Genomic DNA, 18,099 nt, shown 5'->3' on the forward strand with positions numbered 1-18,099 from the left:
GTTGCGGGGTTAAGGTAAAGGTGTGAGCTTAAGTGGGGTGCTCTTTCCAACGGCCAGTGCGGACTCGATGGGCCGACTGGCCTCCTTCTGCATTGTAAATTCTATGATCGTCTTCCATGCCCGGTAGTTCTTAACTCGTTAGGCTCTTCTCAGTTCCTCTCTTTTCTCACGAAAGATGGCCCAGCCTATCCAATATTTTGATTGGTTTAAGCTCTCAGCTCTAGAATCATCCTGGTAAATCTGCTTTGCACCTTCTCCAAGTCTCTATCTTTTCTTTAAAATATGGACACCTGAAGGGTTGACTGTATTCTTTGTAGTCTAACCAAGGTTCTATACATGCTCCTCATAACTCCTCTACCCTTCAACACCAGAAGCAAAACTCATTGTTTTGTTTTCTTTAATGTTTCACTGTCCTGTATTGTTGCTTCTAGTGACTTGTGAACCTGTACCGACACATCGCTCTGCTCCTCTATCCCAATGAGATATTCATTTTTCAAGGCGGATTGAATAACATCCTTATTCTTCTTACTAAAATGTACCACCTCAGGCTTACCTACATTAACATACATTTGCCAATTACACACCCATTCTGCAAGTTTATTAACATCGCCCTGTAAGTTGTCATAGTTTTCCTGCGTTAACTACCAAGCCTCAAGTTTCTGAGCCATATAGCTCCCAAACCAACCACGTCTTTAAATTTAAGTTCACATGCTTTAAAATTGTTTCTCGGCTTTGACCCTTGCTATCCGACGGCCTTCTCTAACAAGAAACCACCACCCACCCTGCTCCATGAACTCTCTAATCCTACAACACTGGGACAGGAGATAATTCCATCTAGAGGCAGGATAGAGTCCAAAAAGAAATGAATTTGGGCAATTTCAACCTCTTATCAAGTGAACAGTAATATACAGGATGCAAATGAACCATATGCCAGTAATTGGTGCAGTGTTCATTCGCAAGCAGAATATGAAGTTCAGTTTTGTAATAAATAGAAACATAAAAGAAACAGTTCACCAGGATGCTCTTGTGGGGTTAAGGGTTAGATTAAGGCCTGTTGCTGGGGCTTTAAGAGAGAGCTTTTCCCATCAACTAACCTATGCTTCAACCATCTGTGCAGACATCAAAGTAAAGCTCAGGTAGAAACAATATAACATTTTTGGATTAAGAGGCCTTGGGTATCTTTCCACATTTTCCTAAAAGCCCACTCAGCATCGTCTCTGTTAATGCATTTTCAAGTGTGGTCATAACAGTGTTTCAAACAATTACATATTGATCAGATAATACATTTTACTGGTTTGGTACTTAATGCAGAAAACTTTGTAAAAAGAAAAAAATTACCTTTTGCTTCAAACGATTTTTCACCTCTTTTATTCCCATTTTTGCATGATCTTTTGCCTAGTAATGCAGAAAAGAGTTCAAGTTAAAACCTCCTCATAGTACTTCATCTGTCTCCAATAGCAACAAAGCTTGCTATTAAGCCATTTCTATTTCTGGTACTTTGGAACAATTCAAGAGGAGAAAATATAATGAACACAAGTTCAGAGGAAAAACTGGAAACTTTTAAATACTTCATGGACATTTCAAGTTAGTTCAGTGATTATTATGAGGTTGGTACTGCATCAAGGTCAAAATTAAAAACTCTGAAACATTTCTATTCTTTTGATGCCAACATTTCTAGCCAACTAAAAGATCAATTAATATAAAAGCAAAATACTGTGGATGTGGGAAATCAGAACTAAAAACACAAAATGCTGAAAATACTGAGGTCATGCAGCATCTTTGAAGACAGAAACAGTATTAATAGTTCAGGTATCAGGAATCCATATCCAGAAGAACTATATGCTTTAAAAAAATTTGAAGGACATTGAATTATTTGGACCTGTTCCTGAGGTTTGTTTCTAAACGGTTACAAGTTCACTTTTGTCTGTGAGCAAGCTGCTTTTTCGAAGAAATTGCATGACCAGCCAAGTGACCAGCAAAATATCTAGGGGGATAAGTTATTTTATTTACTTGAATTAGTATTTTTTTTTTAAATTGCGGTTACCAGCTGGTTTGCTATAAAAAAAACACCGGGCCCAGGAGAAGTTATTTTTGAACATATGTTTTGAACTCAGTGTGTCTTGGGAGAAAAATGTAAAGGAAGATTGCTCCTCTCCCTCTTTTTCTCTCCCTGTGACAGTATTAAAAGCTCTGAGTTAGTGTTCACCTTCAGACAGAATAACTGGGCTGTGTTCGCAAAGCTGCGACAAGTGGCAGTTAACAGAGGCAGTGTTTCCCTGAAGGTCTTTGGGAAAGGACTGTCACAATAATTACTGAGACCAATGCTCTGTCTTCACACGTAGGAACACCAAATCAACGGCGTCAAGATCTGTTCAAACTTTATCCTTTTTCAAAGGGCCATTATTGATCCTGTCCACAAATTCTTCAGTTTAATCTTGTTGTACGTCACTGCAGCAAGTGATACAAATTATGATAGAGCATATAAAATTGTGATGTGTCAGAAGTAAGAAGTCGCCAGAAACCATGGACGGGATTCTCTGACTCCCCGGCGGGTTGGAGAATCGTCGGGGGGGGGGGGGGGGGGGGGCAACGTCCTACGAATCGACCCGCCCAACAGTCGGCGAGGCCTGAATTGCGCCGCCCGCCTCGGAGAATGGCGGGGACCGGCGCAACGCTATGGACCCCGGGGCTTCCCGAATTCTCCCGGCTGGATGGGCCGAAGTCCCGCTGACGTGACCCGCAAATTAAACCACCTTATATAACGGCGCTAACCAGTGCTGATGGTTGATGCCAGACAGCGTGGAGGTAGGTCACGGCGTGGGGTGGACACAGGAGAAGTGACGGCGTGGCCGCAGTCTGTGTGAGGGGCGTGTGGGGGTGGTGGAGGGTGGAGGGCGGTGGAGGGAGGTGAGGGGGCAAGCGCCAGGGAGGGGGGAGAGGGCGAGTGCCGGGGAGGGGGGAGAGGGCGAGTACCGGGGAGGGGGGTGTGCCAGGGAGGGGGGAGAGTGCGAGTGCTGGGGAGGGGGGAAGAGCGTGAGTGCTGGGGAGGGGGGTGTGCCAGGGAGGGGGGAGAGTGCGAGTGCCGGGGAGGGGGAGGGCAAGTGCCAGGGAGGGGGGGGGGGGGAAAGAGGGAGAGGTGCCGGGGAGGGGGGAGAGGGCGAGTGCTGGGGAGGGGGGAGAGGGCAAGTGCCAGGGAGGGGGGGGGGAAGAGGGAGAGTGCCGGGGAAGGGGGAAGAGGGTGTGCCGGGGGGGGGGGGGGGGGGGAAAAGAGGGTGAGTGTTGGGGAGGGGGGCGAGTGCCGGGGAGGGGGGAGAGGGTGAGTGCCGGGGAGGGGGGAGAGGGTGAGTGTGCCGCGGAGGGGGGAAAGGGTGAGTGTTTGGGAGGGGGGAGAGGGCAAGTGCCGGAGAGGGGGGGGGGTGGGGAAAGAGGGTGAGTGCCGGGGGGGGGGGGGGGGGGGGAAGAGGGTGAGTGCCGGAGGGGGGGGGGGGGGGAGAGAGAGGGTGAGTGCCGGGGAGGTGGGGAGGGCGTGCCGGGGAGGTGGGGAGGGCGTGCGGAGGGGGGAGGGCGAGTGCCGGGGAGGGGGGAGAGGGCGAGTGCCGGGGAGGGGGGAGAGGGCGAGTGCCGGGGAGGGGGGAGAGGGCGGGTGTCGGGGAGAGGGGGGGGTCAGGTGCCGGGGAGGCGGGAGAGGGCGGGTGCCGGGGAAGGGGGAGAGGGCGGGTGCCGGGGAGGGGGGAGAGGGCGAGTGCTGGGGAGGGGGGAAGAGAACAAGTGCCGGGGAGGGGGGAGAGGGTGAGTGCCGGGGATGGGAGAGGGGCGAGTGCCGGGGAGGGGGGGAAGTGGACGAGGGAGGTCGTCCGCCTAGCCAGGTGCCAGCCTCCAACAGTCACGTCCATGCAGCCAATGGCACCTGGCTGCGGGGGTGGGGTGGGGACGGGCAATGATGACATGTCATAAGTCCCCCACCTCCCCCCCCCCCTCCGCAGGCCGTTATGTTTGATCAGCCAGCGATGTTGACCACCGTGGTGGCAGCCGCACTTCTACATGTTGCCCTGGGGGAGGAGCGTGCCAGAGAGGCGGTGCAGGCTGCCGTGGAGGAGCATGCCGCAGAGGGGCATGTGGCAGCCGCCCAGGCTGGAGGGCCGCACGCCCGACAGGATGACGAGGAGGTGGTTGCGCCACGGCGACGGAGACGTCCGAGGAGGCCCCATGAGTACCGGCACCGCTCGTCGTATCAGGACCACACGGACCGGGCATGCAGTAGGAGACTCCGGATGAGCCGGGAAACCGTGGCACACATCTGCCACCTGATAGCACACCTGGCACCGCGTGGCACTGGGGGAGGACACCCACTCCCCGTGTCCGTCAAGGTTACGGTGGCCCTGAACTTTTATGCCACAGGGTCATTCCAGGCGCCAAGTGGGCACCTGTCAGGCATCTCGCAGGCATCGGTTCACCAGTGCATCCGTGCAGTGACAGACGCCCTATGTGCCATTGCAGACTGCTACATCCAGTTCCCTATGGACCGGGCCATAGGATGCCCGGGCAGCGGGCTTCGCTGCCATGGCTGGGTTTCCCATGGTCCAGGGGGCGATCGATGGGATGCACATCGCTGTGCGGCCACCTGCAGACAACAGGGCCGTGTTCACCAATAGGAGGGGGACCTATTCCATGAACATTCAGGTGGTCTGCGACCACCGCATGATGATCCTGCACGTCTGCACCCGGTACCCGGGAAGTGTACATGACTCATACGTATTGGCGCAGTCTTACATCCCTGGCATGTTCGAGGGACGCCAACCCCGGCTGAGTGGCTGGTCGCTGGGCAACAGGGGTTATTGCGGTCGTGGCTGATGACGCCTGTACGGAGGCCACAGACTGCCGCAGAGAACAGCTACAACGCTGCCCATGCAGCGACCAGGGGTGTGATAGAGAGGTGCTTTGGCTTGCTAAAAATGCGTTTTAGGTGCCTGGACCACTCTGGAAGGGACCACCAGTACCCGCCAGATAGCGCGCACACAACAGGGAGCGTGAGAGGACCGAAGGGTGCCCAGCTGATGAGAGACCACTCCGTTCATGAGGAGAGGGCCATGGAACTGGCAGGCGGACCCGAGGACCAGGAGGTTGCCGATGCAGAGGTCGGGGGCGCACCACCAAGTGAGACCCCCCCACGGCCCGTCCCCATTCCCTCAATATCCCCCTCCCCAAATATACCCCATATCCACCCTCCCCAATATCCCCCCTCCACCATTTCCCCCGATCACCGCCTGCGTGTCTAACCATGTATGCTGTATTGCAGGACCAAACGTCGAGGCACCCGTCCCCGCGGATGCCAACCGCCCGCAGGACGACCCAGGGCAGCCACGAGACAGGGACAGGCCCAGAGCAAAATGGAGACGACGCCCCCGCCTCGTGCGAGCGCGGCGACGCAGGCGTGTAATACCCAGCAACGAGGGGGGCAGCCACAGGTCCACGTCGCAGCCGAGCCAGGACAACACTACCCAGGACAGCCCTACCCAGGGCACCACTACCCAGGACACCGACACACACAACACCAAAAGACAGGACAGTGACACTCAGCAGACGGGTGGACAACAACCGCCACCGCAGGGGACCATGGATTCTGGGTCGGACGATGCTCACGACACAATGCCACTGCTATCTCCAACACCCTCCACCATCGCAGAGACACTCACTAATACATTTTCAAAGCCTCTCTCTTCACTCTATCAGGGAGAGTTTTAACATGATAATCCCTCATCAATGATTACTCAAACAGAGACAATAGTCTTTTGCTTTTCGACCAATCAAAACCCTTCATAATTATTTTTAAAAACTATGTTAAATCTCTTGGCATTCTCTGCTCCAGTAGAATACCATAGCGCGCCGACCACCCCACCTCAAACAAATTATTCCTTCGCTTATGCTGTCATACCCATTCCTCCTGCAATAACAGGTATTTAAAAGATGCAGACTGTAATTTATACTGCCTTAGAGATGGCGAAAAAAAAGGCTCCACAAAGGGATGGCAGCACAACAAATCAGCTTCTGATCCAGATGAAGCTTATATTTTTTCAACCAGGGTTCAATCAGAAACTAGCAGCATCCCTTGCAAGTTCTGAAGTCCCCCTATATTAAGACCAGCTCTTTACTCATAAAAATGTCACTGAAGATAAATATTTCAGTAAGATACACTTTATCTTAATGAATATAAGTCTCTTGTACTTATCCACATATGATCATCGTAAACTAATTTACTTAAATTCACAGAAGCATAAAGCTCCACCTTTCTCGATCATGTTAAAATTGCGTACTTACAAACTTGTATACAGTCTTCATCGCAGGATTTGCCTTCGTCTTCATTGTATTTATAATGGCTCCACTTCCTTTCTATTAATACATCAGTGATTAATTCCTTCACATATCATAATTATAATATCACAAACCCATTAACATAGCAAACACATTCTCACAATGCTTCAGCCAGAGGGTCAAGGCCTTAAATGTTTTTAAACAAGGACATCCCAGTAATAACTAGGACAAGTGATTTGGAGCAGTGGCATATCCCTCGACAAATCTTGTGCATTTCCAGATTTAATGTAGCTTGATTTGATTCCTGATTGTGGCAGTGAAAATGCTAATTTCTGAACAGACCTGAACTGTAACAAATTGTTTGTTACAGGACATCACTAATCTTACCAATATGCAATAAAAAGCAAATGGACAGCACTCGGATATAAAGAGCTATCGGCAAGGATTACAGGGAGACAGAATTTTAAAAAATAAAATAGATTATTGGCTGAACTTGCAGCCCTCACAAGTGAAGGATATGCACCTGTGAATGTTTTCACAGCAGAAGTATGAAAGAAACGCAGAAACAAAAATCAGCAAAGGATGTCAAGGCCTTGGGGAAGGTGTAGAGAAGGTATGTCAGGATAATAACAGTGATGAGAGACTTTGGGTCTGTGGAGAAACTAGAGAATCTAGGATTGTTCTGCTTTGAGCAAAAAAAATTATGGGAAATTTAATAGAGGCATTCAAAATTATGAGAGGTATCGGTAGAGTAAATTAAAAGAAACTGGTGGGTTTCTTGAGTTGTCATGGCCTGGAATACAGTGCCTGAAAAGGTGGTAGAAGCAGCTTCAGCAGTAGCTATTGAAAGGATATGAAAACGGGCATGGGAAAAAGACTAATTGGATAACTTTATCAAAGAGCCAGCACAATGGGCTGATTGGCTCCTTCTGTGCTGTAAAATTCTATGATCTTCACATGTAAAAATACATTTGGACTCTCTTAAATAGAATGGTTCGTCCCGAATTTTACAAGAACAGGATAGTCTGTCTCAGTGCAATGGTGGAGAATCTGATGAAACCCAAGTCATGATTAATTAACAGTCAAGGTTTGCTGTGTACTTTTCTTAATTTTATTAGTTTTGCATATTATAATTTGTACTTAATTTTAATGCTTCTTTTTAAGAGTTCACTTTTCCATCTTTTGATTCCTTGATTTTAGTAATTTTGGCTTGATGATACTTTTTATTTTACAATGTACTTATTTCCTCTTTCTATAATAAATTTGTGTTTCTTTTTCTTAGTTTGTGACTCTTTCTGATGTATGTCATTTTTTATGCTACAAGTCTGTAGGTTCAGGATGGATCTAAGTCATGAAATGCACGACGCATGAAAAGGTGAGAGAGAGAGTGCGGCAAAGGACAGGATTCTATTTGTAGAAAGTTAACAATTGTTTGCTGAAGTAACGGAGATCAATATGGATGGGAAGGTGGCTAAGTAAAATTAGCATATTTTGACAAGGGCAGAATGAGTAGTTGAATAGAAAATAGAGCAGTAACGGAGGTTGTTGAGGAAATGATATGAGACATGCAGGAGACTCTAGAAATAAAGTAAGGGGATTTGGGCTGGGGGGGGGGGGGGCGAGGGCGTGGTAGACGCCACAGTACAGTATTTTATCCAAATGTGCTTGCACAAAACTATTACATAACAATAAGTTCTTTCAACCAATTGCTGAAAAAAAATTTGTCAAAGCTTTTCATCTTGCATCCATCAGGACAGTTTCAAGAATACCAATGTTAGGGGAGACAACATGAGAGTGCTGGTTGGTTGACAAGTGTAAAAGAATAATACCCAGGACTCTGTTCCTTGCAAACAGAAAGTACATGCACACACATTGCACCTGTTTCAACCAAACAAAATAAGTGATTCCTCAGGACATTGCCTTGACCAATCAGAGTCAAGCTGCTTGGTTTAAATTTTCAAACAATGCTTGGCAGTTAACTGGCGCATTCTCCATGGCAACACCTCTACCAATCAAAGCTGACTTGTCAATCAATCAGCACTCTTTTCTCGTACAGTATAAAGTTGTTGTTTTTTTTCTGACATTGGTACTCTTGCAATTATCCTAATGAGTACAAGACAAAAGGTTTTGACAAAATGTATATATTCAGCAATAATCAGTATATTTGTCAAAAAAGACTTGAATCAAAATGCATGATGCCATAAAACTTTACTTGTTGGAACAGAAATATAGCACACAAAATTCAAAACGCTAAAATACCTACACAATCCTTTCCTATATACCGCAAGGCATTTGACTTCAATTTACAACCACATCATTTGTACAGTATTTAAATTATCCTAATTTAAAATATAAACATTTGAGTCATAATATTTCATTCATTTAAACTGATCAGAACTATATTTGTATTACTCTACGGCACTTTGAAAGAGAGCTGTTGCCACAATGGTTGTTCCTTAATTACATGATTTTAAGAAAGCTAGTATATTTTTGCAATTATTTCACATCAGTAAAAAAAATCTATGTCATGTCCATTAAATATAAGTTAAAATATGGGAAGCAGCATATTTCAGTGAATTAAGGACTGGAGGAAAGGGCCAAGGTATCTTGAAAATTATATTCAGTGGGTTAACACTTCATGCACATTACATCATGCAACATATATGAAACACAACCGCATTTTAAATTTTATTGCACCAGCATTGCAACAAAACAAACCTCATATTTCTTTTAGTAGCACTCTTGGTCTTAGATTAATGAGAGATTCAAGACTAAAGTTCAACTTGATGAACATTGTGTCTGCTTTAGATAATGAAATTAAACTGTTTTGTACTAATGAGGTTTTAATGCAGGTTAGGCCACAGACACCAGAATTTTGGATGACCTCAGGTTCCTGGAGGATAGAATGTGAGAGGCCGGCCAGGAATGCCTTAGAATAATCATGTCTGGCGGTAACAAAGGCTTGGATGAGGATTTTTAGCAGCAGACGAGTTCAGGCAGGGACACGCTCGGATTATGTTACTGGGGGTGGAAATAGGTGGTTTGGATGATGGCATAGGTAGATGCTCAGAAGCACATCACGGGTCAAATATAATAACCAGGTTGCAAACAGTCTGGTTCAGTCTTGGACAGTTGGCAGGGGGAGGGATGGGGTTTTTGGTGAGGGACCAGAGTGTGTGGCTGACCCAAAGACAATGGAATCAGTCTCCCAATATTTAATTGGAATACATTTCTTCTCACCCAACACAATGTTGGACAAACAATCAGACAATTTCAAGACCGTAAAAGGGTTGAGCATATAGGGTGGTGATCAGCATACAGGTAGAAACTGATGCTGTGTTTTCTGATGATGTTGCTGAGGGGTAGCTTATGGATGATAAATAGGAGGGGGCCAAGGATAGATCCTTGGATAAGATCAAAGGTAACTGTGCAGGAGCAGAAAGTTAAATCATTAATACTAATTCTCTGCTTACGGTTAGACAGATAAGAATGGAACCAGGCAAGCGCAATCCCACCCAGCAGGATAACAATGGAGAGGGTGTTGAAAGAGGTGGACATGATCAACAGTCAAAGGTTGTAGACAGGTCTAGGAAGATGGGGAGGGATGGCTTGTCTTACTTATGCACGTGGAGACTATCCATTCACTTAAAAACATTTGGAGGAAATTTAGAGAATAACTCTGTAAAGTGACTCGAAACGTGAGAGTGCTACATATGCAATTAAAAACTCAAAGTTCTCAATGCAGCGGGAGGCACACGAGTCTCAAGTATAACATTGTGGGGTGGTAGTTGCATATTCACGGTGCTCAGATTGTAGAAAGAATAGAGAATTGTCTCAGCTCATTAGCTGCGCTTTATGCTAACATTATTAAAATAAACTCTCAAAATGGTAGATTCAGCAGGTATTCATGCATCAATCTTTATTTTCCTAAACAAAAAAAATGCACATATTTGTTCATGTTTTTTACCACAGACTCTGATAAGTGTGGAATATGATGTATTTAATATCCATGCATTTTTAAATAGGTCAGTGAGAAATGCCCCTTGTGTTTATTTGTGTCCTTTCAAGACTAGTTCTCGTTCTACTGTTTCTGAGGTAATTAGACTTAATTAGGCATGTAATTAAGGAAATAATAAAGATAATAAAGAAATATCCAAACATGAAATATTTTATGGAATTGAACTGCTTATGAATAACCCTCCTTTACTCGTATAAACCAATTAGAAACAAAGCTTTCTATTTTTAAATTATTCGCAGAGTTCTTTAGCGTATGGCACAAATACTGAACTCAACTGTAAAAATATGTATTTAAATGTTTAAGACAGCCGCATTGCACATATAAGGAACACTTTCAACTCACCCTTTCAACAGGAACAGAATGGGCAGCAGTTAAAATAGAGCAGTTCTATTTCCCACTCATCTGTGCTTTTATCATAGTTGGGTGAATGAAATGAAATGAATGAGACAGAATCCGATGGTAGTCTAATTAATAAATGCAACTTGGCACCTCCTGATGCACATGGCTGCAATGTAATTTTAACCAGCATGGCCGACAAGGAAGGTCTAGATCTCTCTTACCCTCGGCTTTGTGCCCAGCCATGAGGCCCTCAGAAATATTTTTCCCCACTCAGGGGAAACCTAATCTTCATCCTCCCCAACAGCCAATGCTGCTTTCTGCCGGAAATGACTGAACAGCTGACAGACTTGATTGAAATAAGGCCCGGCGCTTAAAAATGTCCTATCAGGAGTTAAGGTAGAGTTTACATTCACATAAATACAGCTTGCTATGAAATCCTAAAAATTTGTTTTCACCTGACAAGAAATGCATTGGAACTCTGCACCTCAGTTAAAATGCACAGGAGAAATTTTATTCAATTTTAAAAACATGTTCAACAAAATTTTACTTTCCTCCAGTTACAAAATTAGCAAAGGTGCTTTCCAGTTAGTGTTGTGTGAGGTTAGAGGTGTGAAATATCCTTAATCCATAATTTCAGAACCCAAATTTGAGTTTGTCAAAGTCATTTGTTCGTATCCTTTAAGGAAGGTCTAGAAGTTACTCATCGCCATCGACATTATGACAAATGAAACCAATGGAATATTTGTTTCTACTTAATTCAGTAAGGCAATATTATTTTAAATAGGTGTTGTTGGGAGTAACTGAACGTGTTAGAACATTTAAATGTTTAATTTGAAATCATAAGTCAGCTAAACTATGTCATGATTTTGTGGACTGAATTCTAAAAATGTAAACAAATACAAATATACATTTAGTAGATGATGAACAAGATGGTTTTCAAGTTATAAATCATGATTAACATGGCAGCATTTCGACAGAAGGAAGGTTAGCACTTAATTGTCCATAGCGTGAGGTCCAACTTCCAGTTGCACTATCAAGTGTGTCACTGAGCACAGACAAGGCAACCTTTTACAGAGAAGGAGGAAAGAAGGTAACCCAGTTTATTTCTCTGAACTACGCACTCATCCACATTCTAGCAAAGTGTTCAAGAAAGCAGATAGCAAAGAACCATGATGGAGAACTGAGAAAATAGAGAAATATAATGTACAGCGTTATCAAGTAGAGATACAGGTGGGATTTACCGGCTGTTCACGCCGGCAGGAAATTCTGGTCTGATGCCAGTGCAGTGTTTTCACGGCAACAAAGTCTGCTGGTAGATCCTGCTGGTGGACCACCACCCCCAACGAAAAAAACGTGGCGGAGTGGTCGGTAAATCACGCCCCAAGGATCAGTATCTAGATACTATGGGATCCTAGACTGTAGTCTTCAACCAGTGCAGATACATTATAATGTCTATAATGTTTGAGGAACATTTTAGTAAACATAAGGGAAACGTATGTTCAGTTTACCTTGGACTGACAATTTTTCCATTGAATAACGTTTTTATTACTCTTAAGACTCCAGTCAGAATAATAGATTTTACTCACCTTCACTGTGAATAGCCATTGATGGTAAGATTTGTCACTTCCTACATAAAGCAGAAAGGTGTTTTACTTGGAAAGTCATCCTACAACAACATTCAAGTCAAAGGATTACAATTGTTCAAGTTTTCTATAGTCCATTCAAAAATCATTGAAAAAAATCTTGGGTTTAACCTACCACACAGAAAAAACACAAATATGCCACATAGTATAGGAAGAGTATTTTGTTTTTGTTTGGAGAATTGCAGGGTGCAGCCAGATAGTTGCTTTTGAAAGACTATGGAAACATCTAAAGACAAAAAAAATGACACATTTGTGCTTTGATGCCAAATCCAGTTGCATTGGGTTTGCTCATTTATTTAATGGAAATTAGGTACAACCGTACAGTGTTCATTGTTCTATTCCAGAAAACCAGGTGATGAAGGATAGTACTGGAGCCATTTATTTACAGAGTGAAACATTACAAGCATATACCGACTAACCTAACCACCCCACTGTATCAATGTGTACCTCTTTATATATGCTCAAATGCAACCACAAATAATGCCCTAACCCTGCAGATAATTGAACATAAGTGATATGCAATTAAAGGACACCAAGGGTCAGACATTTGCCTTAAACATTCTATGCAACAGGCGGTATCACATTGGCCCTATGTCTGGTGCTCTGCTTGATATTTGGTTTAATTGAAGTCAATATAATTCCATTACTATGCAATGCAAATTTATATGGGAAAATCATCTACATTTAGGCAAACTTAGTTTTGCAAAATGAAGAAATGCCAAGAAAAAGATTTCCAAAAAAAAAGTTTTGCAAAATGTTGCATTCTTTTTTGAGATTTCTACAGGTTTTTTTTGATTCATTCAAGGGACATGGGCCTCACTGGCTAGGGCAGCATTTATTGCTCATCCCTAATTGCACTTGAGAAGGTGGTGGTGAGCTGCCTTCATGAACTGCTGCAGTCCCTGTAGTGTAGGTATACCCATAGTGATGTTAGGGAGAGAGTTCCAGGATGTTGATCCAGCGATAGTGAAGGAACAATGACATATTTCCAAGTCAGAATGGTGTGTGGCTTGGAGAGAAACTTCCACATCATGGTGTTCCCATGCATCTGCTTTCCTTGACCTTTGAGATGGTAGCAGTTGTGGGTTTGGAAGGTGATGGAACCATCAATTCACGAGACACGTGCTTTAAGATATGAACAATGGTTTTAATCTACTTACTACAGAGCCAGCCTGTTACCCGTTGAACTCTCGATGAACTGCAGGCTGGCTCTGGACACGGTTATTTATACAGCAGTCTAGGGGGAGGAGTCGTGGGCGGAGCCAAGGGTGGAGCCCTGTACAAACTCCTGAGCATTCCCAGAGCTACTCCCCCTAGTGGTCGGATAACGCTATTGCGCTTACAATGGTATTGGTAAATACAGTGTGAATTACTAAGTTACATTCACCACATTCACCCCCTGCAAAAAAATCAAGTCCGGCGGGGGTGGTGGTCTACAAAGTAAGTCTGTCCGGTGGTCGAACTGTCCGCTGTGATCTGCGGAGCACCAGGGTTGCAGCCTCTTGCGGTGGCTGGATGGGTGTTGTGTGCTGGGGTACAATGGCGGACTCCAGGGAGGGTTGTGTCCGAGCTTCATACTCTTCTGGTTTGACCGGGGACTGAGGGCGCTGGCCGGCGCGGGTGCACGGAACTAGTGGAGCGAGATCGTGGGCTCGGGAGCGCGAGGGGGTGGCAGCATGGGGTGTAGGGTGAGGGGTCCTTCTGTGGGGGTAGAGGGGGCGCTGGATCCGGTTGGTGCCAGATCCCGGAGGGATACTGTGTCCTGGAGGCCGTCAGGGAACTCGACGAAGGCGTACTGGGGGTTGGAGTGGAGCAGCCGCACCTTCTCAACAAGGGGGTTGGTTTTGTGCGCCCTGACGTGTCTCCTCAGGAGTACCGGGCCCGGTGTCCTCAGCCATGCTGGAAGTGAGACCCCCGTGGTAGTGCCCCTGGAAAAAATTAAGAGCCACTCGTGAGGGGTCTGATTGGTTGCTGTGCATAAGAGGGACCTAATAGCGTGGAACAAGTCTGGGAGGACTTCATGCCAATGGGAGACTTGGAGCTTTCTAGACCGAAGGGTCAGTAGGACGGTCTTCCACACTGTCGCATTCTCCCCCTCCACCTGCCTGTTCCCCCTGGGGTTGTAGCTGGTAGTCCTGCTCGACTCAATGCCCTTGACGAGCAGGTACTGACGCAGCTCGTCGCTCATGAAGGACGAACCCCGGTCGCTGTGTACGTAGCTGGGGAAACCAAACAGGGTGAAGATACTATGTCGGGCCCTAATGACTGTCGGGGCACGGGATAGCAAATGGGAAACGGGAGAACTCATTTACGACGTTTAGAAAGTAAACGTTGTTAGTTGAGGGGAGTGGCCCTTTGAAATCAATCGCGAGGCGTTCAAAGGGCCTAGAAGCCTTGACCAGGTGGGCCCTGTCTGGTCTATAGAAGTGCGGTTTGCACTCCGCACAGATCGGGCAGTCCCTGGTGACCGCTTTTACCTCCTTGTTGGAGAAAGGCAGGTTTCGGGCTCTGATGTAGTGGGCGAGCCGGGTGACCCCCGGGTGGCAGAGGTCGTTGTGGATGACTTTCAGTCGGTCAATCTGCGTGCTGGCGTATGTCCCGCGGGATAGGGCATCCTGAGGCTCGTTGAGCTTCCCGCGTCGATACTTAATATCGTAATTATAGGTGGAGAGTTTGATCCTCCACCGAAGAATTTTATCATTTTGCCCCTTTGCGAGTTATCAAACATAAAGGCAACCGATCTTTGGTCGGTGATGAGGGTGAACCTCCTACCTGCGAGGTAGTGCCTCCAGTAACGAATATCCTCCACAATGGCTTGTGCTTCCTTCTCGACTGAGGAGTGTCGGAGTTCTGAAGCGGAGAGGGTACGGGAGAAAAATGCGACTGGTCTCCCTGCCTGATTTAGTGTGGCTGCTAGAGCTACCTCTGAAATGAAATGAAAAATGAAAATCGCTTATTGTCACGAGTAGGCTTCAATTAAGTCACTGTGAAAAGCCCCTAGTCGCCACATTCCAGCGCCTGTCCGGGGAGGCTGGTACGGGAATCGAACCGTGTTGCTGGCCTGCTTGGTCTGCTTTAAAAGCCAGCGATTTAGTCTTGTGAGCTAAACCAGCGTCGCTCTCAACCTGGAATGGAGTGGATTCATCCGCCGCCCCGCATGGCCGCTTTGGCGATGTCCTCCTTGATGTAGTTGAAGGCCTGGCGTGCCTCGGCTGACAGGGGAAATCGTGTGGCCCTAAAGAGTGGGCGGGCTTTGTCCGCATATTGAGGGACCCACTGGGCGTAGTAGGAGAAGAAGCCCAAGCACCGTTTTAGGGCCTTGGGGCAATGGGGGAGGGGGAGTTCTAAGAGGGGGTGCATACAGTCCGGGTCTGGGCCCAGGACTCCGTTTGCCACGACGTAGCCGAGGATGGCCAGTCTGTTTGTGCGGAAAACGCATTTCTCTTTGTTGTAGGTGATGTTTAATTTCTGTGCCATCTGGACAAAACGGTGGAGGTTGGCGTCATGGTCCTGCTGGTCATAGCCGCAGATGGTGACATTGTCCGAGTACGGAAACGTGGCCCGCAGCCCGTACTGGTCCACCATTCGGTCCATTGTGGAACACCGAGACCCCATTAGTGACGCCGAAGGGGACCCGGAGGAAATGGAAGAGGCGGCCATCGGCCTCGAATGCCATGTAGTGGCGGTCCTCCGGGCGGATTAGGAGCTGGTGGTATGCAGACTTCAGATCCACCGTGGAAAAGAGCCGATACTGGGCGATCTGATTTACCATGTCTGCAATCCTGGTGAGGAAATACGCGTCGAGGAGCGTAAATCTATTTATGGTCTGACTATAGTCGACAACCATGCGGAATTTTTCCCCGGTCTTAACAACCACCACCTGAGCTCTCCGGGGACTATTGCTGGCATCTATAATCCCCTCACTGAGAAGCCTTCGGACCTCTGATTTGATAAATACCCTATCCTGCAGGCTGTATCGCCTGCTACGAGTGGCTACGGGTTTACAGTCCTTTGTGAGATTGGCGAAGAGAGGAGGGGGGGGGGGGGGGGGGGGGAGATTTGCAGCGTAGCGAGGCTGCAGGTAGTGAGTGGGGTCAGGGGCCCGCCGAAGCCGAGGGTGAGGCTCTTAAGGTTACATTGAAAATCTAGGCCTAACAAGAGTGGCGCGCAGAGGTCGGGCAAAACATTGAGTTGAAATTTTGAGTAGCTACCGCCTCGGATTCTGAGTGTCGCAGCGGTGCGCCCCTGGATCTGGACAGAATGGGAGCCTGAAGTGAGCGAGATAGTTTGCCGCACGGGGAAAACGGGGAGCGAACAGCGTCTTACCAGTTCTGGGTGTATGAAGCTCTCAGTGCTCCCGGAGTCGAAAAGGCATGGCGTGCTGTTCCCGTTGATTTGGACCTCTGCCATCGAATTTTGCAGATGCTTCGGGCGTGATTGATCCAGGGTGACTGTGCCGAGTTGCGAGCCGCGTGATGAGCGCCCGGGGAGGTCGTACTCTTCCGGTGAGTTGTCAGAGCGTGGAGATGCAGGTCGGGCCTGTGGATTGCACGTGGCGGGCGGCGAGGAAGATGGTGTCCAAGATGGCGGCCTCCATGAGTCGCACGTGGCCGGCCGCGTTGTGGAGGTTTTCCAAGATGGCAGCCCCCATGGAGCGCACGTAGCGGAAGGGGGCGGGGTAGGGGCATAGGCCACAGCGTTTCGGGCCTCGCAGGCCTGCGAGTGTGGGGAGCGATTACTTCATGCCGCTGGAGAGTTGGGGTCCTTTTTGCGAGGCACACACTCGCGTAGTGGCCTTTCCGCCCGCAGCTGCTGCAGGTCGCATTGCGGGCCGGGCAGTGCTGCCGCGGGTGCTGATTCTGGCCGCAGAAATGGCAGGCTGGAGCAGCATAGTGGCTGTCTGGAGCAGCATGGTGGCTGGCTGGGGCAGCATGGTGGCTGGCTGGGGCAGCATGGTGGCTGGCTGGGGCAGCATGGTGGCTGGGCGGCCGCGTGGCACAGGCCTGGGGGAGTCGCTAGTCGGGGGCCCATGATTGGGTCGCAGAGTCCACGGGGAACGAGGTGAGGCTGCGGAAGGAGACCTCCATCGTGGTAGCAATTTCCTCAGTTGTTTCTAAGTCTTGGGCCCCCTTTTCCAGCAGTCGTTGGCGCACATAATTAGACCTGAGGCCCGCTACAAAAACATTGCGTGCAGCAAGTTCCCTGTGTTCAGCCGCGGTAACCGCTTGATAGTTACAGTCATTCGATAGATTATTGAGCTCTCTTAAAAATTCGGCGAGTGATTCTGTAGGCCGCTGGCGGTGAGTCGTGAACAAATGGTGTGCGTAAACTTCGTTAATGGGCCTTACATACATCTTATCGAGTATCGCTAGCGCTGCAGTATATGAACCGGCTGAGTTTAGTTGCGTAGAGATTCTGTGGCTCACCATCGCGTGCAGACTTAACTTCTGTTCCTCTGTTGTTTCGGCTGTGCTCGCTTCTGCCATGTAGGCCTTAAAGCGCGGCCAATGGGAGAAGATTTCTTTTGCCTCTGCATGCTGTGGGTCGAGTTCCAGGCGTCCAGACTTGAGGGCTGATTCCATGATCGATCCTGACTGTTCTTAAGTAGATTAAATTGATGGAACCATCAATTCACGAGACACGTGCTTTAAGATATGAACAGTGGTTTTAATCTACATACTACAGAGCCAGCCTGTTACCCGTTGAACTCTCGATGAACTGCAGGCTGGCTCTGGACACGGTTATTTATACAGCAGTCTAGGGGGAGGAGTCGTGGGCGGAGCCAAGGAT

General features: G+C 47.5%; 1 protein-coding gene across 8 annotated transcripts in view; it reads right to left on the reverse strand.

Moving 5' to 3' along the window:
• The window catches only part of LOC119955553 (DENN domain-containing protein 1A-like), a 641,178-nt gene that overhangs the window by 74,745 nt on the left and 548,334 nt on the right, over positions 1–18,099 (reverse strand). For all 8 annotated transcript variants that reach the window (XM_038781844.1, XM_038781841.1, XM_038781843.1 and 5 more), the window contains exons 16-18: positions 12,253–12,293; positions 6,316–6,387; positions 1,339–1,395 (exon numbers count right to left, since the gene is read on the reverse strand). In XM_038781844.1, coding sequence (XP_038637772.1) covers positions 1,339–1,395; positions 6,316–6,387; positions 12,253–12,293 — 170 coding nt within the window. The remainder of the gene's footprint in view (positions 1–1,338; positions 1,396–6,315; positions 6,388–12,252; positions 12,294–18,099) is intronic.

The sequence above is a fragment of the Scyliorhinus canicula genome, chromosome 21, assembly GCF_902713615.1.
Source record: "Scyliorhinus canicula chromosome 21, sScyCan1.1, whole genome shotgun sequence".
In the NCBI taxonomy this organism is placed as follows: Eukaryota; Metazoa; Chordata; class Chondrichthyes; order Carcharhiniformes; family Scyliorhinidae; genus Scyliorhinus; species Scyliorhinus canicula.